The following is a 23,150-nucleotide window of genomic DNA, read 5'->3' as shown; positions in this document are numbered from 1 at the left end:
GTCTGAGAAGCACTGAAGTAAAGTGAAATCTGACGTCCTGTACAACAGAGACTTTTAAGAGCTGGTGATCATAGAAACAAAAACCTGAATTTTCTTTTGTCTGTTTTCACATTTCTAGAGAAATATGCAATCTAAGCATTCTCCATTATATATTGTATGATGGATACAGATCAGCTTTGTTCAATTCTGAAGTATACATTGCATCATTAAGAGAAAAAAACTATACAAATATCATAGGTAAAATCGATAAGCCTCTGAGTATATCCACTTACATTGGTGATAGCAACGACTTTACCATTGAAATGATGTTTATCTTATTTACTTGACTTTTCAACGGAGTGTTACAGAAGAATATAGTTGTATTGGGTTCACTGTCACCAACATCCTCAAGGGGAATGGTATGTTGTCTCTTTGCTTCCATAACATATCACGACAAAATTATTGCCCTAGAACAACCCAAATTTATTATCTTATGGTTCCGGAAGGCACAAGTCTGAATGGGTCTCATTGGGTTAAAATAAATGTGTCAGCAGTACTTTCCTTTTTAGCACCTCTAGAGAAGGTTTTGTTTCCTTGGCTTTTCCAACTTTTAGAGGCTACCCACAAAAACAAAAGCAAAATTTTTCCTACACTGACAAAATCTATCTTTGGGTCTCTGTTTGAGATATTCTGCCTTAAGTATCTCTTGTTTTTGTTTTATTTTTTTCATTTGAAGAATAAAGGAGGAGTTTTACCTGTGGCTATCAGATTTGGGGTTCTACTCTATGACACTTTTAAGTCATTATGCAATTTCTTTATTTTTTTGCCAAGAAGTCTTGAGCATGATTACACTATGCATTTTCTTACTCTTTAAAGTATTTGTGGGGATAATCCTTCATTATTTGATTGACAAAAATGTATATGTTTATAGTGTGTAACATGATAATTGGATATATGTACACATTGTGGAACAGCTAAATCAAGCTAATAACATATCAGTTACCTCACATACTTACTTTGTGGTGAAAACATGTAAAATCCACTCTCTTAGCAATTTTCAAGTATCCAATACATGGTTATTAACTGTAGTCACCATGTTGTACAATAGATCTCTTGAACTTATTCTTCCTGTCTAACTAAAATTTTGTATTCCTTGATCAACATCTACCCAATCCCCCACTGTTCCCCAGCCTTGATAACTACCTTTCTACTCTCTGCTTCTATGAATTTGACTTTTTTTAGATTCCACATATGTGAGATTATGCAGTATTTGTCTTTCTGTGCCTGGTTTATTTCACTTAACATAAAGTCCTCAAGGTTCACCCATGTAGTTGCAAATGACAACATTATTTTTTCTTTGTCAAAGCTGAATGGTATTCCATTTTTGTATATATGCCACATTTTCTTAATCCATTCATCTGTTGATAGACACTTAGGTTGACTCCATATCTTGGCTATTGTGAGTAAGACTGCAGTGAGTGAACATGGGAGTGCAGATATGTCTTCAAGACACTGATTTTATTTCCTTTGGCTATATATTGAGAAGTGGGATAGCTGGATCATATATGGTAGGAATTCTATTTTTAATTTTTTAGGGACCTCCATACTGTTTTTATAATTACTATACTAATTTAAATCCCCACCAAAATTGTACAAGAGTTTTCTTTTCTTGGTGGGGATAAATTTATACTTTCACATTTTTATTATCTAAATACATGTGTGTTTGTATATTGTTTCTACACTATATATGTGTGTGTTTATATAATGCTACTTACTTACCACTTGATGGTGTACTTTGAGGGATATCCCCCTAAACTCTAATGTGTGCCTAAATCTTTTTCCCCTAAATTTCTGCAGGTTGATGCAAAATCAGGAATGAGAGTTATAAGATAACTAATAGTCTATTTCTTTGTGTACTTCCCTCATTAGTAAGTTAAAATACAACCTACATTTTAAAGGTATTAACAAGACTGTGATTTGCAAGATTGTGAAATGTTAGTCATCAATGGTTGTGGCAGTACAAACACTCTCCAGTGAAAGGTAGAAGTTTTTTTTAGGGGTAGAAATGTACAAAGAAAAACAATTTATTGAAACAAAATTTACTCGATGAATATGAATGAATGCAGGTACTACTTAGCTCATTAGGAGACACTATATATCACTGGTCATTAGTGCTATATATCACTGTCATATATTCTGTATGGATGGTTGCATGTGGGATTGCATAAAAACAGAGCTAAAGGAAATCAGTCATTCAGTTGAGTCCCTATTTCTGTTTTGGTCATTCAGCTTGTTTATCTATTCGAAATTGATCTTTTTACTTTTTTTTTTTAGTATTTTTAATTTTTTTATTTTTAACTTTTGTGGATACATAGTAGGTGTACACATTTATGGGGTACATGAGATATTTTGATGCAAGCATGCAGTGCATAATAATCACATCATGGAAAATGGCCTATCTATTCCCTTAAGTGTTTATTCTTTGTGTTACAAACAATTCAGTTATACTCTTTTAGTTATTTTAAAATACATCCTTAAATTATTTTGACTATAGTCACCCCGTTGTGCTATCAAATACTAGGTATTTATTATTTCTGATATCTGAGGGTATGATTAGGTATTTATAGTTTTAGGTGTATATTATTTGAACACATTACCATGTGAATAAAGCAAGTGTCATTAAAGGCTAATACATTTTTATCATTGATTAAACATTCTGAAATCCAGTATATTTACTTGCTAATGCATTTGTTTGGTAGAAGCTCTCTTTAGAATTTAGTCATTAGGGATGTAGCTATAGACATATATGTCCCTTTGTACTTTCATATATTTATGTGGAGTATGTGTACATAAAATTTTCTTGCAATTTGTGTTCATGTCACTATGAATATGTTTTATGTAGCTGACAAAACCAAATATTAATTACATAATTTTAGGTGTGTCTTAAAGTGAGGTCAGTGAATAATTTCTTTGTGCCCTGAGGAAGTCGTATGATAAGTTTTTATTAAAATTCCTTTTGTTTCTATTTTCACCTAAGCAATATAGGTCAATTTTATCTCTAAAAAGAAAGATAAGAGATGTGTACAATACATTTCAGTAAATTATAGCTTAATAAACAGACAATATACTTTCATAGTATTAGAATAAACAGATGTCTGTCAGTAGGCTTTGTGTTTTGAAAATGCTGGAATTTATTTTTTGCAATATCTAAAAACTTTGGCAAGATGATTATAAAATAAAGTAAATAGAGAGCTGAAACCCCATCTCTACTAAAATACAAAAATTAGCCAGTCGTGGTGGCCAGTGCCCGTAATCTTAGCTACTTGGAGGCTAAGGCAGGAGAATTGCTTGAACCCAGGACGTGGAGGCTGCAGTGAACCGAGATCGTGCCATTGCACTTCAGCCTGGGCAACAAGAGTGAAGCTCCATCTCAGAAAAAAGAAAAAAAAAAAAGCTTTTTGTAATATTAAATTTACACTAAAAAATTCTGGAGTGGCTTCCATGCATATGTGGACACCATGATATTTGTTGGGCTTAACTTTCACATTCTTAAACGTTTCGAAAGATTAAACTCCTATTGCATAGACAGGGGTCTCAGAATCAGTCTTCCTTTTGCCATCATAATATAATGTACATATCCTTCGTTTGAGGTTCATATATAAGTTGTGTAGGAGTGGATTGATGTACGTTAAAAGAGTTATTCCCAGTACTGATGCCCAGTTGATGATATGTTAACTATTAACAAAAATAGACTTGACGTGGCACATTGCAATTTATTAAGTATTTTAAAGAAGATGACACATCATTTGAAGAAGAATAGGACAAGTTTTATAGTCCCATTTTCCAGATGAAGGAACTGAGGTTCCAGAGGTCAATTATCTCTGCTAAAGTCAAAAGACTGGCAAGCTATGAAGCTTAAGAGCTTAATAGGATGGAAGTATCCAGACTCCTAAAGCCTTCCCACTCCACCACTCCAAAAGGTCACCTGAATTTCTGCTTATAGCAATGATGAAGTAACCGTAGCAAGATTTCCTCTTTTATCTTAACTATTTAAACACAAACAAACAAACAGAAAAAAATAGAAAATAATGAATTTTAGACCTTTGACAAAAGGCAGCACAGGACCATGATTCTCGAGAGAAAGGAGACAAGATGAACCTTATGAATGTCCCAACTTACTGCCTTGGGAAAGTTTCCAGACAATAGCTCATGTGAAAGGAGCCCCGAAAGGCTAGAGGTCTCTCTGAGTTGAGAAGACATAGTTCAGAGTTCAGAAAGTACAAAGGTGCCTACAATTTGAGGAACAGTGTACTGGAGAGAACATTGCACAGTGAAGGAGAAAACTGCATATGGAGAGAGCTTCATAGATCTGTAGAGGGACCCTTCAAATTTCTGAATAACGATCATTTCAATTGTGTGATGAAACTGATGAGGACAGAGAAAGAACCACAATAAAGGAACAGGCAAATCAATCCTCAGAACTCACGCAGGACCAGGAATAGTTATGTTCCCACTAGCTAGATTGGAAAACATCATATTTCAAGAGGCATTTAAGAAGGTCCTCACAAGGGTATTGCCTGAGTAATGGAGCAAATTAGATCTAGAATAAAGGTAATTCTAGATTTGCCTGACAAGAGCAAACCTCAAAAGAACCAAACCAATTCCTAGTAACTTAAATATATCCCCAAACAAAGGCAAACATATTCAAATACTACAAAAACAGACAGTACCCAATGACAAGATTTGTAATATCTGATGTTAAAGGAAAAATCCCCAAGCATGCAAAGAAATAGGAAAATATACAACCCATATTCCAGTGAAAAAGCACTAAGAAAAACAGAATGAAAAAAGGGTGCCAAATTAGTAGAGAAGAATGTTTAAAAAAAAAAAAACAGCTATTATTTCTGCATTCCATATGTTCAATTAGGTAGAAGAAAGCACAACCAAGATGAGAACAAAATAGAGTTTTAAAAAAGATCCACATTGATTGAAATTCTAGAGACAAAATATAGTATATGAAACGTCAAATGCACTGGATAATTTTAACAGCAGATTAGCTACTGCAGAAGAAAAAAAAATAGTGAACCTTAATACACACAAATAAAAAGTATTCAAAATGAAAAGTAGAGAGAAAAATAGGAGAAATAAATGAATGGAGCAACAGTGAATTGTGAGCCAAAGTCATTCAACCTACCGTCCATATTTTGTGAGTCACAGAAGGTGGGAAGTAGAAGAAAATTATCTAAAAACGAACAGTTGAAAATCTTACAAATTTGATGAAATCTATGAACCTACATACCCAAGAAGCTCAACAAATCCCATGAATGAGAACGATGAAGAAAATGGCACCAAGGTATTTCATAATCTAATAATTGAAATTCATAGAAAAGAGGAAATCTTAAATGCAGCCAGAGAAAATAACTGCCCTTTAAGTATAGGAGAACAAATATGACAATGGTAGGATATATCTCACGGAAACAATGCAACACAAAAAACAATGGGGCAATATTCTTAATGTGCTGAAAGAAAAAAATGAGTTAACTTTGAATTTTATATACAAAAAAAGCAATATAAAAGTTCATCCACTCATACCAAAGTATAAAATACATCACTAGCAGATATACACTATCAAAACTGTTAAAGGAAATCATCACACAGAAGAAAAATAATACCAAATTGAAATTTTAACGTGCATAATGGAAAGGAGAGTAAATACATGGGGAAATAGTAAATACATGGGGATAAATGGAAGATCTTTTAATTAAAGAAACATTTTAAACTGAACAATGAGGAAACTTGGACTCGGGAAGGGGAACATCACACACTGGGGCCTATCATGGGGAGGGGGGAGGGGGGAGGAATTGCATTGGGGAGTTATACATGATATAAATGATGACTTGATGGGTGCTGACGAGTTGAGGGGTTCAGCACACCAACATGGCACAAGTATACATATGTAACAAACCTGCACATTACGCACATGTACCCTAGAACTTAAAGTATAATACAAAAATAAATAAATAAATAAATAAATAAATAAGAAGGAGTAAATATCCTTGCCTCTTTTTATCACCTGATCTGAAAACCCATTGTAACTGCCATGAAAATAAGCACTGGTCCATGAGACCAAAAAAAAAAAAAAAAAAAAAAAAAAAAAACATTTTAAGCAGTAACTGTCTAATTTTTACAATAATAACTTATTTGGGATTTAGTAGCATTTGTAAAACCAAAATATGTAGCAATAATAGCACAAAGGCCAGTAGAGGAGAAATAAAAGGATAATTTAGTGGATACGTAGAAAACTTGAAATCTATTACTTGAGGGTTACTTTAACAAAATACTAGTAGAAGAGCAAATTAAGCTCAAAACAAGGATAAAGAAGAAATGGTAATGCTAAGAGCATAAATAATTGATATAGAAAACAGAAAAGCAATGAACAAAGGCAATGAAACCAAATGTTACATCTTAGAGAAAAAGAAAAAAGGCGAGAGGACACAAATTGCCAATATCATAATGAGGGAGAATGTATCACGATAGACTGTACAGACATTAAACGGTATACTCACAAAGTTAACCTATATGACTATACATTCCATAACTTAAAGGAAATGGATCAATTTCTTAAAAGTTGGAAATTACTAAAACTAATTGTAAAAGAAAAACAGTAACTTAATATTTTATATTTAATAAGAGAAATTGAATTTTTAATTAAAATCTTCCTTTAAAGAAATCTTCAGACCCAAGTTGCTTTACTCATTAATGCTACAAAGCATTTAAGAAAGAAGTAATATCAAATCTACACAAAAGTTTTTTAGGAAATAGAAGTGGAGATAATACTTTGCAACTCATTTGAACACTTACTATGTCCAAGGCATTGTTTTGGAAGCTGGTTAATAAAAAAGATGAAAATTTGCTTCCTGTAATACAGAAGCTTACAGTATGTGAGGCAAAGAGAAGGAACTCTCTCCCTCTGCCGTACTCTTAGGTCTGCCTGATTGGTTAAGGCAGAGCAAAGCAGATTATCGTGCATTGTATAGACAGTTGAGGATAAAACTCTTTCTCTGTAGCATCAGCAGAGGTAAACTTGGCCCACTGGTTTCCCTTTGTCTATCATGGGTACACAAAAATTGACGTATTGACCTGGGAGTGGAATACCAAAGTTTGTTTGATCCAAGAGTCCCCAATCTCTACAACAACTCTTTCCTTCTTCTAACGGAAGTCCCACTTGCTCTGTGTTGTTAAGAATAATTTAATATCTCATCTAATGTTTTTATTTGCCTTATTTACTAAGTATTAAGCAAAAGATGGCAGTTGTTTTGTTTACTAAATAATTAGTGCCATAAATTGTACTTCACCGCAACCATATATCCACATGGTCAGGGGGGTTGATTTTAATCCAACTTTCTATTCCACTACTGCTCAGCTCGTAATATGTGAAATAAAATAGCCATTTTAACTACTATAGATTATCACTAGAGTAAAAGGGCAGAGTAGTAATCCTTTACATATATCATTCATCCAGCAAATTCAAGAAAATAAGTGTCACAAAATCTAAAAGGTAAGGTCCAAATGATAGAGTCATGAGTGAACCTCTTAGGCCTGTCCAGAAAATTCTGGTCTTCTACCAGACTAGAAAAAACAAACTAATGAAAAACAACAAAACCCGGCAAATTAGGGGTGAGAGGGAATTGCTAAAGAGAAGCCCAATGACAGCATGACAAATGATGACAGACAAGGAGAGTAAAAGAGAAACTATAAAAAGGATATGCAGGAGTTTAACATGTTTTAATGAAGAGACAGACACCGTATCACAATTATTAGAACACAATTCATTAAATTATGTTTATAATGATGATCCAGTCTTATAACAAAAAGACTTTATTTCTCTACTCCCTGTTTAAAAACTCAAGAGAGTGAATATGGTAGTTCAGAAATATTTTCATCTAAGATGAAAACTTATGAAAAGTAAAGTTTTATTGCTCAAAAGAGTATACACTTCAGCTTTCCAGAATGACTGATTTCCCAAAATATCTTAGAAGTGAAAGTATGGTGGCAACTGGGGAATCTTCATATGTCTTCATACCAAATTATGCAGAACAACTAGGGACTATACAATTAAAGATTAAGCATTTATTTTTATGGCCAAGAAAATTAAAATGCCAAGAAAAAATGCCTAGATATATATTATTGCTATTGTCTTTTATTTACTTCAAAACATTTCTAATATTTAATTTATTCAAAAGTGTAGTTATTTGTATTTTCATATATAAAAGCTTCTGAGGAAAACTGGTTGTGTGTGTGTTTATGTGTGTGTGTGTGTGTTTTAGATTTTAAACCAGTAATATCAACCCAAAAGTATTGCTCTTCAGCAATAAATACAGCTTTAATTTTAAAATATAGCTTTAATTTGACTTAAAGTTCCTTAAAGTTTAGTTTGATCTAAATTTTAAAAATGCAGTGCTAGACTTCCAATTCTGACCAAGATGAAGTAAGCCCACTATAACCTTCTCTCCCGATTATTACAGCTACAATCACTGGACAAAATTTTAAAAGAAACTCCCTCAGGACTCCTAAAAGTAAACAAAAGCAGGCAGATTGAGGATGGCAGTCAGAATTTGAAGTGACCATATATGGGTGAGTTTCCCAGACTTCCTCCATTTCTCTTAAGACTTTGACCCAAGGCTGGATCCATCTCATGGAACTATGGAGTGGTACATTGCAGGCTAAAACTGCAATAACAGCCGGCAATCCCAACAGTGTAAGAGTAAATCCTGAGTCAGTTTCAGTCTCTGTCTCTCACTTCCACTTTTCTGTCAATGGTGGCTCCAGTTGCAGAGCTATGCTGCAGTGACAATAGAACAACTAAAATAAACTCTAACGGAAACCCTATATTTCTGGCTAGAGGACCAGGAAAAGTGACCCTTGCAGGCTGTACAGTGAGTGGAGAATCATGGAGAGGAAAGAGTTGAGGAAGGGGATCCTTTAATACTGGGCATCAACCTGTAGAAAGCTTAAGTTCATCCCTGAGTTGCTCATGAGTGGGACAGATTCAAAATAGATAGCAAAGGCTTTGGAAATAGAATTGACATTGAAACCACCACCGAAATGGTACTAGTGTGAGGACAGACCCAAAATAACACAGCAAAGGATTTCAAAACTGAAATGACTTGCTGACAGAAGTTAAAAAAAAAAAAAAAAAAAAAAAGGATTTGCAGTTGAATCTGACATAGTTGATTGCCTGCTAACTGTATTCTGCCAAATCAATATTCTCAAGAGGATGCCAACAAATAATATTCAAAATACCCAAAATAGAGTTTAAACATATTCAACAGGAGTTGACAACACCTCTAATGACCCAGATGTTGGAATTGTATCAAAAGGTGTTAAAACAGCTACTATAACTACACTCCCTTAGATGAAAATAAACATCTTGAAAAAGAGTAAGCTGTGAGAAGTTCTCAGCAGAGTAATAGAGCCTACAAAATAATACTAAATGGAAATTATAGAGTTGAAAATTCATTATCTGAAATTTTTTAAAGGCACCCTCTGTGCTCAGTAGCAGAATGGTGAAGACAGTGGAAACAGTGAACATTAAGATAAATCAACACAAATTATTTAATCTGATGAACAGAGAGGAAAAAAAAAATATGTAGAAACGTGAACAGAACCTCAAGTTCTATGGGATGATGTAAAAATAGTATTCATGTCACCGAAATCCCAGAAGGACAGGAGAGAGATTGTTGTAGAAAAAAATATTTGAAGAAATAATGGCTGAAAACTTCCCAAATTTTACAAAAGATGAAAATTTACAGATTCAAGATCAAGGAGCTTGGAATAATATAAAATCAAATAAAATTATGCCTAGGCACTTTGTAATCCAACTGCTGAAAGCCAGAGGTAACAAAAATATTGAAAATAGCCATAGATAAACAGCATATACATAGGAAAACAAGGATATGAATGACTGAATTTTTCTCATGAGAAATCATGGAGATGTAAAACAGTGGAAAAGCATCTTTAAATGAAAAAAAAAAAAAAGTCAACCCAGATTCCTATAGCCCATGAAAATATGTATCAGAAATGATGACATAAAGACATTCTCAGATTTAAAAATCCTAAGAAAAATTTTCACAAACAGATCTATTCTTAAAAATGTTAAAGTAAGTTCTTCAGGCTGAATGGAAATGATAGCAGGAGAAAATTTGAGTTTCAGGAGCAAAAAAAGGACCAAATTAAATGGTAAATTCTGGGTAAATATTGTTCTATTTTTGTCTTCTTAAGTTCCTTAAAATATGTATGACAGTTGAAAGTAAAAACGATAACATTGTCTATCAGGGTTTCTAATACATAGAGATGTACTTTGTATGATGACTAAAACACAAAGAGGGTAGGGAAAAGGGACTTAGATAGTTGTCATTGAGCTTGTAAAATATTAACTGTGTAAAAAGAAAAAATGGAAATATACATTGTAATCCTTAAAACAATCACTTAATATATGCAAAAAAATTAGCAAAAAAAAAAAAAATAAATAAATAAAACAGAATACCAAAAAGTATTCAGAGAGTCCAAAAGAAGTTGGAAAAAAGAGATCAATGTCAGAGGGACAAACAGAAAACAACAAATAAAATGGTATACCTATATCCTACCTTATCAGTAATTACATTAAATGTAGCAGTATAAAGAACCTAATTAAAAGACATTGTCATATTGGATTAAATAACCAAACTATATGTTTTATAAAAGAAATACATTTTATATATAAAGACATAGGGTAAAATACAATATAGAAAGTGATATACTATGGTACAGCAATCAAAACAAAGCTGGAGTACATATATTGGCAAAGTAGAATGCAGAGCAAGGACTAGTACCAGGAATAAAGAGAAGCATTACATAACTTAAGAATAAAGGGTCAATTTGCCAAAAAGATGTAACAATACTACATGTATATGTGCCTAACAACAGATCTTCAAAATACATAAAGCAATAAGTTGGCTGGGCCTGGTGGCTAACACCAGTAATCCTAGCACTTTGGGAGGCCAAGTAGGGCAGATCACTTGAGGCCAGGAGTTCAAGACCAGCTTGGCCAACATGGTGAAACCCTGTCTCTACTAAAAATACAAAAATTAGCTAGGTGTGTTGATGCATGCCTATAATCCCAGCTACTCAGAAGGCATGAGAATTGCTTGAACCCAGGAAATGGAAGTTGCAGAGAGCCAAGTTTATGCCACTGCACTCCAGCCTGCGTGATGGAGTGAGACTATGTTTCAAACAAACAAACAAACAAACAAACAAACACCTAAAGCAAAAACTTCCAGAACTGAAAATAAAAATAGACAAATCCACAGTTATAGATGGAGATTACACCATTTCTCTTTTAGTAATTGATAGAAAAAGTTGTGAGGAAGTCAGTAAGGATGTGGAAAACCTGGAAAATACTATCAAACAACATGACCTAATTGACGTTTTTAGAAATGACCACCCAACTGCAGAATATACATTCCTTTCAAGTGTTCATGGAACAGTCACCAAGAGAAATCATTTTCTGAGATATAAAACACAATTTAAAAAACTTTTAAAGAATTGACATGATAAAAAGTATGTTCTCTAATCATAATGAAATTACACTAAAAATTAATAACAGAAAGATATCTAGAAATGCCCTAAATATTTTAATTAATAAACAAGAGAAATTGGAAAATACTTTGAACTGAATGATAATTAAAATATACTTTATCAAAATTTTTAGAATGTAACCAAAGCAATACTTAGAAGCAAATTTAACATTAATTGCTTGTATTTAGAAAAGAAGAAAGGTCTCAGATAAACAGTATAAGCTTCCATCTCAAGCAACTAGGAAAATAAACGTAAATTAAATCCAAACAAAGCCAAATGAAGAGACTAGTAAATGTAAGATCAGATCAACTTCACTGATCATCAGAGAAATACAAATAAAATTGCAGTGAGATACCATTTCACGCCAGTCAAAATGGCTATTTTTAAAAATTCAAAAAATAACAGATATTGGTGAGAATGTGGAGAAGATGAGACACTTACATGCTATTGGTAGGAATGCAAGTAAATTAGTTCAACCTCTGATATAGTTTGGCTGTGTCCCCATGAAAATCTCATCTTGAATTACAGTTCCCATAATCCCCATGTGTTGTGGGAGGGACTCTGTGGGAGGTAATTGAATCATGGGGTGGTGTCCCCCATGCTATTTTCATGCTAGTGAGCAAACTCTCACAAGATCTGATGGTCTTCTAAGGAACTTCCCTCTTCACTTGGTTCTCATTCTTTTCTTTCTTGCCATCATGTGAAGAAGGACATGTTTGCTTCCCCTTCTGTCATGACTGTAAGTTTTGAGGCCTCCCCAGTCATGTGGAATTATGAGTCACTTAAAACTCTTTCATTAATAAATTACCCAGTCTCAAGCAATTCTTTATAGCAGAGTGAGAACAGACTAATACAGTAAATTGGTACTGCAAGTGGGGCATTGCTATAAGGATACCCAAAAATGTGGAAGCAACTTTGGAACTGAGTAACAAGCAGAGGTTGGAACAGTTTGCATGGCTCGAAGAAGACGAGAAAATGTGAGAAAATTTGTAACTTCCTAGAGACTTGGAGGGCTCAGAAGACAGAAAGATGTAGGGAAGTTTGGAACTTCCTAGAGACTTGTCAAATGGCTTTGACCAAAATGCTGACAGTGATATGGACAATGAAGTCCAGGCTGAGGTGGTCTCAGATGAAGATGAGAAACTTGTTGGAAACAGGGGTAAAGTTCGCTCTTGCTATACAAAAAGACTGGTGGTATTTTACCCCTTACCTAAAGATCTGTGAAACTTTGAACTTGAGAGAGATGATTTAGGGTATACGCTGCAAGACATTTCTAAGTGACAAAGCATTCAAGAGGAAGCAGAGCATAAAAGTTTGGAAAATGTACAGCCTGATGATGCAGTGAAAAAGAAAATTACATTTTCTGGTAAGAAATTCAAGCCAGCTGCAGACATTGGCATAAGTAATGAGGAGCCAAATGCTAATCACCAAGACAATGGAGAAAACGTCTCCAGGACATTTCAGAGGTCTTCACAGCAGCCCACCCATCAGAGGTGCAGGGGCCTACAAAGAAAAAATGGTTTCATGGGTCAGGCCATGGGCCTTGCTACTTTGTGCAGTCGGGACTTGGTGCCCTGCATTCCAGCCATAGCTAAAAAGAGCCAACATACAGCTCAGGCCATTGCTTCAGGGGGTGCAAAGCCACCTAAACCTTGGTGGCTTACACATACTGGTCCTGCAGGTGCACGTAAGTCAAGAATTGAGGTTTGGGAACCTCCACCTAGATTTCAGAGGATGTATGAAAATGCCTGGATGTCACTGCAGACATTTGCTTCATGGGTGGAGCCCTCATGGAGAACCTCTGCTAGGGCAATGTGGAAGGGACATGTGGGGTTGGAGCCCCCACACAGAGAGTAGAGCTGTGGGAAGAGGACCACTGTCCTCGACAAAAGAATGACCGATCAACCGACACTTTGCACCATGAGCCTGGAAAAGACATGTACACTTAGCACCAGTCTGTGAAATCAGCTGGGATAGGGGCTGTATCCTGCAAAGCCACAAGATTGGAGCTGCCCAAGCCCTTTGAAGCCCATCCACTGCATCAGCATAAACTGAATTTGGGACATGGAGTCAAAGGAGATCATTTTGGAACTTTAAGTTTTAATGACTACCCTGTTGGATTTTGAACTTACATGGGGCCTATAGCCCATTTATTTTGGCCAATTTCTCCCATTTAGAATGGTGTATTTACCCAATGCCTGTACTCCCACTGTATCTAGGAAGTAACTAACTTGCTTTTGATGTTACAAGCTCATAGGTGGAAGTGACTTGCCTTGTCTCAGATGAGACTTTTGACTTGGACGTTTGGGTTAATGCTGGAATGAGTTAAGACTTTGGGGGATTTTTGGAAGGGTATGATTGTGTTTTGAAATGTGAGGACATGAGATTTGGGAGGGACCAGAGATGGAATCATATGGTTTGGCTGTGTCCCCACCAAAATCTCAACTTGAAATATACCTCCCAGAATTCCTACATGTTGTGGAAGGGACCAATGGGAGACAATTGACTCATGGGGGTAGTTTCTCCCATGCTATTCTTATGATAATGAGTAAGTTCTCATGAGATGTTATGGTTTTATAAGGGGCTTCCAATTTTCTTGGCTATCATTATTCTCTTTCCTGCCACCATGTGAAGATGAACATGTTTATTTTCCCTTCTGTCATGATTGTAAGTTTCCTGAAGCCTCCCCAGCCATGCAGAACTATTAGTCAATTAAACCTCTTTCCTCTTTAAGTTACCCAGTCTTGGAAAGTTCTTTATAGCAGTATGAGAATGGACTAATACAACCCCTGTGAAAAGCAGTATGGAGATTTCTCAAAAAACTAAAACTAGAACTATTATTTGACTCAGTAATATCACCACTGGGTATCTACCCAAAGAAAAAAAATTGTTTTATCTAAAAGATACCTTGACTCATATATATATTTCAGCTCTATTCATAATAACAAAGACATGGAATCAATCTAAGTGTCTATGAACAGTGGATTAGACAACGAAGATGTGGTACATATACAACATGAAATACTCCATAGCCATAAATAAGAATGAAATCATATTCTTTGCAACAACATGGATGCAACAACATATTCTTTGCAACAACATGGATGGGATAATGGAGGCCATTATCCCAAGTGAATTAACACAAAAACAGAAAGTCAAATAACGCATGTTTTCGTTTATAAGTGGAACCTAAACAATAGGTACATGTGGACATAAAGATGGAAACAATAGACAATGATTACTCCAAAAGTGAGGAGGGAGGGAGGCAGTCAAGATTTGGAAAACTACCTATTGGGTACTACGTTCACTATTTGGGTGATGGGTTCACTAGAAGTGCAAACCCCAGCATCATCCAATATTCCCAAGTAAGAAACCTTCATATATACCTCCTGAATCTAAAAGTAAAAAAAAAAAATAAAAATAAAATAAAGGTTGAGATTAAATTTAGTGGTCACTGAAATTTAAGAATTAAGAAAAAAATTGTACAGGCACTTAAAAGGGTGACAAAAGTCACCTGTAGAGAGGGAAAACAGATGCCAATTTGTTAATAAAATGACAGAAGGCAGAAAACGAGGGTTGCAGAGTGTTGTAGGAAAATAAATATGTCCGGTAAATAGAATAGTGGACAAAATCAAACCAAATAACCTCTCAGTGATGTGGAATCTGTGACATCAAAAGACTAACAATGAGCACTGGATCCACCATATCTCCTGTGATAAATATTGTGTCCCTTGTACATTGTATCTGGCACATTGAAGGCACTCAATAAATACTTGTTGAACAAAAAATAGAGAGTAGAAATCAGTGAAAATGAAGACAGAAAAACAATAGACAAAACTAATGAAACTAAAAGCTAGTTCTTTTAAATGACCAATAACAGTGATCTTTTAAAAGATCAGTAAATAAATGCTAAATAAAGAAGAACAATTTACCAATACCAAGAAGAAAAAAGGTACATCACCCCAGACCCTACAGACAGTAAAACAATAATAATAAACAATAAACTATTAATAAACAACTTTATACCTTTGAATTCAACAACTTAGATGAAATGGAGCAATTCCTTGAAAGACACAAAGTATCAAAACTCACTCGATAATAAATAGATTATCTGAATAATATTGAAATGTAGTTTGTACTTCAAAACATTCCCACAAAGAAAACTCCATGTTCAGATGGTTTCGCTAGTGATTTCTAAGAAAGATTTAAATAAAATTATTAGCAATTCCATGTGATTTCTTCTAGAATACATAAACGAAGTAAATACTTCCTAACTTATTACCCTGGTACTAAAACCAAGTACAGTGCAAGAAAAGAAAACCACATACAAATATCCCTCACAAAAATAGACTAAAACGTTCTTAACCAAATATTTAAAAATTTAATCAAATTATACATAAACAGAATAATACATCACTGCCAAGTGAGGTTTCCTCCAGGAAGAGAAGGCTGGTTTAACATTTGAAAATCAATCAGCATAATTTACCATTTCAAAAGATTAAGGAATAAAAACTATACAATCATTTCAGTAGATGCAAGAAAAAACTTTTAATAAAATTCAATATCCATTAGTGGTAACAATAATAATAGTAATAATAAAAACTCAGTTTAATAAACATAAAAGGAAACTTCTTTAGCCTGGTGAGAGGCATGTATGAAAAACCTGTAGTGAACATCATACTTAATGGTGAAAGATTTAACGCTTTCCCTCCCAACTTGAGAATAAGGCAAGAATGTCTACTCTCGTAGCTCTTATTAAAACATCATGCTTTATGTCCTAGCCAGTTCATTTAGGCCAAGATAGAAAAATGAAAGGAATGCATATCAGAAAAAAAGAAATAAACTTGTCCCTGTTTGTGGACATGATTGTGTAGAAAGTACCAAACAACCAACTGAATCCCCTGGAAGTAGTAAGTTAGTTTAGCAAAGTTGCAGAATACAACTTCAATATACCAAAATCAATTGTATGTTAATAAACTACCACTGAACAATTGGAAATGTTAAAAAAAATACAATTTACAGTAATACCTCCCCCCCCAAAAAAAACAGAAAATATTTAGGTGTTTATTTAACAGAGTATGTGCTGGATCTGTTTTCTGAAAACTATAAAAGAAACTAGTAAAAGAAATCAAACAAGATATAAATAATTAGCAAAAGATAAGCCACAGGTGGAGAAACATTGGAAATCATATTTCTGATGAAGGGTTTGTATCCAGAATATATAATGAACCCTCAATACTCAATAATAAGTAAACAAACAACACAATTAAAAATTATGGGAAATATTTGAGTAAAACACTTCCACAAAGAATTGATGGATAAGTATACAAAAAGATGTTCAACAACATTTGTTACTAGAGAAATGCAAATTAAAACCACAACAATAATATTCAATTACACACGTAGGTAATGGCTAATTTTTAAAAAATGACTGTAATAAATGTTGATGAGGAAGTGAAAGAAATGAATCTTTCACTGAATGTTTTTCAGTGCATTTGAGAATACAAATTTGTACAGCCGATTTTGAAAACAGGTTAACAACTTATGAAGTTAAACATACACTTACCTTACCATCCAGAAATTTCATTCCTAGGTATTTACTCAAGAGAAATGAAAACTTACTTGCACACAGAAACCTGTGTACAAATGTTCTTAACAAATTTATTCATAACAGCCAAGAACTCAAAACAGATTCAGTGTCCTTCAGTGGATGAATTTACTGTGGTACATTAATATGATGAAGTACGAATTTAAAAGAAAAAGGGACAAACTACTGATGACACACAGCAACACATATTTATCTCAAATGCTCTATGCTAAATAAAAGAAGCTGGCTGAAAAGTCTACATGTTGATTCCATTTATTTGGTAGTCTACAGAAGTCAAAATTATAGAAACAGTGGTTGCCAGGAGCTGGGGTGGCTGGAGGGCTTGCTAATGAAGCAGCATAGGGAAAATTTTGGGCGTGAAAAAACTATTCTGTGTCTTGATTTTGGTGATGGTTTGATGACTATATACATCTCTCTTAACTCATAAAGCTGTACATGAAAAAGAGTGAATTTTACTGTATGTAAGTTTAGAAGTGAATAATAACAATGGATAAAAAGTACAATATTAATATAGACATGTTGACCAAAATAAGATATTCAATGTGTGATGTTTAACTTGGCTCAACACTTTGTAAACAAAAACATCAATGGCTTATCCAAAATGCACATTTTTAATATTGGAAAGAATGTGTTATATTTGAATTGATAATGATTTGATGATGATTTATGGACTTTTCCTATTTTTATTTATTTGCTTATTTATTTAGAGACAGGGTTTTGTTCTGTCACCCAGGCTGGAGTGCAGTGGTGCAATCATAGCTCACTGTAACCTCAAACTCCTGGGTTCAAGAGACCCTACCACCTGAACCTCCTGAGTAGCTAGGTCTACTGGCACGTGCCACCATGCTGCATTAATTAAAATTAAATAAATAAAAATTGTAGAGGTGGGGGTCTCACCATGCTGCCCAGGCTGGTTTCAAACTCCTGGTCTCAAAAGATCCTCCTGCCTCAGCCTCCAAATGTGTCATCCTATTTAGAATATCTTGTTTTCCAGTAATGAATAATTATAAGTAAATTTTTTAGTACTTTTCAAATGTTTTAATTAGCGGGGGCATTAGTAAGGCATTGAGCTGGTTTTAAGTATGGCATCGAATCTGTAAGAACAGTGTTACATCATATAGGAATTTATCTCAAATGTTTCCATGTGAAAATATAGCCTTAGCTATCTGAAATACCTAAGGAAGCAGTCATTCTTAGAAGCTGTATGTTTCAGGTACTTCCAAAGCAACAAATCTAAAAAATTATACTCATTGTTCAGCTTGTTTGAATAGAACATACTAAGCATGATTTAATATTTTCTCAATGTCTTAGAATCTTCATCAAAATACTGAATCTTAAACCTGAGTAGAACCTGAAAAATTCCATATCTGAACATGATATGTAAACTTAAGAGCCTAGTTACACTAAAAATATAGGTATATTACAACTATAACATGCTTTACAACTTAAGACAAATGAGTTCATATATCATAAAGTATTTATAGCAACCAGAGTGATAGACAAGATGACTTGTACAATCCAGCATTTTACAGACTTGGTAATGGGTATTCACGGAAATTAAATGATTTACCAATTATCAGCAATGAAGCTGAGCATAAAACCAAGGTTGTCTTATTCCTATGGGTGGGCATGTGCTGAATGGGTAGCACAATATAGAATATTGGGGGGTAAAACTAAACGAATTGTTACTTCAGCACTCAATCCCTTAATTCAGTCACCATCCCCACCACAACCCAACAGACTTCAATTTCCAGGGAACCGATGCTTTGTCATTTTATCTTCCACATAAATAAAAACTCAACTTTAAAAGATATTATTTTTAAAACTCTGTTTATTTTTATTATTTTGTTGCAAATGATTAAGAAACTTGGCTGTGCAGTCATTCAATATCTTGCCACTTCAGAGGCCAAGATAACTAGGGTGGATGAAGGTAATGATAAATTATCTTGCTCAAATGGGGTCATCTAGTTGTTGTAAAGAATTAACTTCCTATAATATAGATCTTTTGAGCAAAGTGGCCTTGCTGCTGTTGTTTCTGAATTTAAAGGGAAAACTAAAAGGTCCCTGCATTGTCTATGGTCAGAGTTGCAGTATCCAGATATCTGTTTAGTACTCAGTCATCTTTATTTGGCTATTGGTATCAATGGGGAAGGACCTGGTGTGTTTTGTAGGTTGATATCACACTTAGATAAATGTAAGAGTTGCAGCCAGCTAATGGGAAAACATGGGGCAGATTTTATCATACTTGGTGATCACTTACATCTTGTACTTTAGACTTTTTGCAGTAGGTACAGCCCTGCAGAGCAGGATCAGAGTTCTGATTGTACATTAATGATTTGAAGTTCACCATTGTCCTCAGAACCCATTTCAAAGTACCTTGCTTCTAAATCCATACCAGCTTCTAAATACCAGAAATATTTCAGGTATTTGACCTCTGTCTTCTGACTCTTCTCCTGACTGCAGCTGAATCGTTTAGGAAAAGAAACCCCAAACTGCTCTGAAATCTGGCAGCCATGATAGTTAAAAAAAAAAAAAAAAAAAAAAAATTGCTTTAATGGATATTGTTCCTGCTCACTTGTCTACGCATCCTTGAAAATTTCGTTCGGTTTAGGCTTACACATTAGTGCACTGAATGAGATCCCCTTCAGAAAGTCAGTAGAAGTCTTTGCTTCTGATGTTTCAGAGAGAAACTTTACTCTCATGTTTCCTGGTGCTTGCCTACATCTGATTTTCTCTCATCAGATCTCTTAACATTAGATAGGAGATAAATAAGATAGATGCTTGTGTGGGCAAGAAAGAAAGTCAGGTGTACCGACTGCACTGGATGACTGGGTGACTGCTTACTTTCCTTATTAGAGAGCTTTATTGTTCAAAGCATTCAGAGAAAGATGTTATTTCCATGTCAATATACTTGGTTATTTCCATATACAGTATGCTAGAAAGATTTCTGTATAGTTTGGCTTGAAGAGCTTTGTTGTTGCTCTTTTCTTTTTTCTTTTCTTTCTTTTTTCTTTTCTTCTTCTCCCTTTCCTTCCTTCCTTCCTTCCTTCCTTCCTTCCTTCCTTCCTTCCTTCCTTCCTTCCTTCCTTCCTTCCTTCCTTCCTTCCTTCCTTCCTTCCTTCCTTCCTTCCTTCCTTTTCTTTCCTCTTTTTTCTTTTTTGAGACTGTTTCTGTCACCCAGGCTGGAGTACAGTGGTGTGATTTCAGCTCACTGCAACCTCCACATCTGGGGCTCAAGCAATCCTCCTACCTCAGCCTCCCAAGTAGCTCGGACCACAGGCTCACACCACCATGCCCAACTAATGTTGCTGTTTTCTTAATTTTGAGGAGACACTTTTCTTGGAAAAGATGTGGTATTTTTTCTGTCAACTTTTGGGATTAACAAGTTTAGTGTGACAGCTTTTAACAAGAACCCAAAATTGACTTAATCTAATCACAAGGATTCTTTATTAAATGCACTACTAGAATTTATCATTTTTAAAGAAGAGTTTGACCTGACTTTTATTCTTTAAATTCACAGAGTTGTATACCTTTAATATTAAACATTTTATCTATTGGCAGGAAAGATAAAACATTTTTCTAACTTATCTTGTCAAATTGTGATGATGTCAATTTAATTAAAAGGTACATAGTTTTAATATGGTTATTTTTAGTAAAATGTACATAATTTAAAATTTTTATGTATATTCTATGTTTATTAAAATAATTATTTTGGTTAGTATTCCCTAAAGCACAGAAATGTTCACAGTCACTAAACTTTCTTTTTTATATTTAAGCTCTAAAGAGAGGTTTTGCTTTAATATATAAGAAGAATCCCTTCATCCAAGAGGAAAAATAAAAGCACCCTTTTGTTCCAGAGCAGAGCTTCTGGCTATAAGACATATGCCAGATGCCTTGCTTGACAAAGAACAGTGAGTGTCCCTGTTGATAATTGATCACGTATGGCTACCACCATCTCTGACTTTACTAGCCATAAATATTTATTTCAGTGAAATTACCTTTTTTTCTCCATGTATTAACACTAACCAGATAAAGACTTTCCTCTTTTTTGTTTTGTGTTTTTTTTTCTTTAAAGTTGGTACATTATCTGAACAAATTCAATAAGTGTTTGCACTATGCATATTTTTAATTGAGAAGCTGTCTCCCTTTAGCACACAAATTATTGCCCACTACTGGAGATTAATTCACTTGCAGAAGTCTTACAGCTTGGAAGCACTGAAATTGTATAAAAAAACATAGGAGTACAAATTCTACACAAACCAAATTTTTATTCCAATTTTCAGAGTATCTTCTTTTATTTTTAGATGAATCTACGTTCTGTATTTACTGTAGAACAACAAAGGATTTTACAGCGTTATTATGAAAATGGAATGACAAATCAAAGTAAAAATTGCTTTCAGCTCATATTACAGTGTGCACAGGAGACTAAGCTGGACTTCAGTGTAGTCAGGGTAAGTATTGAGGTCTTACACTCAAATTTAAAGCTTCTTATTACAAGTGATATTTGCTTAATATGAGAAAAATACTCAGGGTATGAAGTCACTAATTTTATAAACGGCTTCACTTCCCTGGTATAACAATACTGTTTTAAAAATAAATAGGACTAATCTTTCAGTTTGTATTTGTTTCTATAAATATCTTGAAAACACAGACACCCTTGCAGTGTAAATATCTTTTTAAAATCTTAGCTTTTCAAACTAATACATACATTTAAGATTCATTGTTGATCTTATGCTCTTTAAACTCCAAATTAATGTAGATGTAATCCCCAAAAATGATATCAGTAAAACAGGCATTTATCAAGAGAATACTCTAGGTGACTTATTTTTCATTGTATTTGAATTTTTCATCAGGCATTTGGTCTGCTTTATAAATACTTTCTAAGTAAAATGCATGCATTTTGATGGGTAGGCAAGTAAGGGACAAGGAATCCTAAGGGAATAAATTTTTCTTTATCACAATCATAGTTATTCAGCTGTAAAAGTCAGAGCTGCTACATTCTTGAAAGGTAATGAGAAGGTGATTGAGAGGAGGCAAGAGATAAATCTAACAGAACTGGTCACGGATTTTATTGAATGCATGGGAACTTTTATGTCTGTTTGAAAATGTTACAAATCCTCTTGGTGTGAAACCTTAGTGATTGAAAGATTAGCAACTTTCTCCTACTTGGCATTCATTAGGCTAATTTAGGAAAGAGAAAGGATGTCTGTTCTTAAGTGTATTTTGCTTTCGATGTACCTTCAAAGACCCTAAAGATAAGTATATCTTAATAATTATTCAGAATATGTGTTTCTTAAGGACTACAATATTTATTCGCCTTCAAATAGGGAATTATGCCAATTCTAAACAAAAATATCCAGGATATCTGTTTCTTTTTTTTTTCTTTTTTTTTTTAAACGGAGTTTCGCTCTTGTCGCCCAGGCTGGAGTGCAGTGGAGCGATCTCAGCTCTCTGCAGCCTCCACCTCCTGGGTTCAAGTGATTCTCCTGCCTCAGCCTCCCGAGTAGCTGGAATTACAGGTGCCTGCCACCACGCCTGGCTAATTCTTTGTAGTTTTAGTAAAGACGGGGTTTCGCCATGTTGGACAGGTTGGTCTCGAACTCCTGACCTCAGATGAACCGCCTGCCTCGGCTTCCCAAAGTGCTGGGATCACAGGGTGAGCCACCGCGCCTGGTCCAGGATATCTGTTTCTTATTTTCTGAGACCAGTCATCATACTCAGATTTGTTTAAGAACCGGAAATATCTCCTATTAACAGCTCTAAATGGCTTATTTGAAATATCTTTACTAAGCCACAGAGCAAAATGTCTAACTGTATTAGAAAATATAACATAAAAATGCATATTTTAAGTTGATGAGATTGCAGTTAACAAGTGCTACTTTCTTTATCCTGCATTAATTTCCTCTGCTTTTTTTTCTTTTATCTTGTCATTACCTTAAAGTGAAAA

At 34.4% G+C, this 23,150-nt stretch overlaps 1 protein-coding gene across 3 annotated transcripts in view; it reads left to right on the top strand.

Moving 5' to 3' along the window:
- The window catches only part of HDX (highly divergent homeobox), a 209,371-nt gene that overhangs the window by 6,094 nt on the left and 180,127 nt on the right, over positions 1-23,150 (top strand). The window contains exons 2-3 of one of the 3 annotated variants that reach the window (XM_030933538.1): positions 8,505-8,613; positions 21,508-21,654. In XM_030933538.1, coding sequence (XP_030789398.1) covers positions 21,508-21,654 — 147 coding nt within the window. In that variant the 5' untranslated portion in view covers positions 8,505-8,613. The remainder of the gene's footprint in view (positions 1-8,504; positions 8,614-21,507; positions 21,655-23,150) is intronic. The other 2 variants (XM_030933537.1, XM_030933539.1) reach the window with 2 other exon arrangements.

Source organism: Rhinopithecus roxellana, chromosome 7 (genome assembly GCF_007565055.1).
Source record: "Rhinopithecus roxellana isolate Shanxi Qingling chromosome 7, ASM756505v1, whole genome shotgun sequence".
Classification (NCBI taxonomy): domain Eukaryota; kingdom Metazoa; phylum Chordata; class Mammalia; order Primates; family Cercopithecidae; genus Rhinopithecus; species Rhinopithecus roxellana.
Note: the sequence above shows the minus strand (reverse complement) of the source record. Positions and strands in the feature narration are given on the sequence as shown.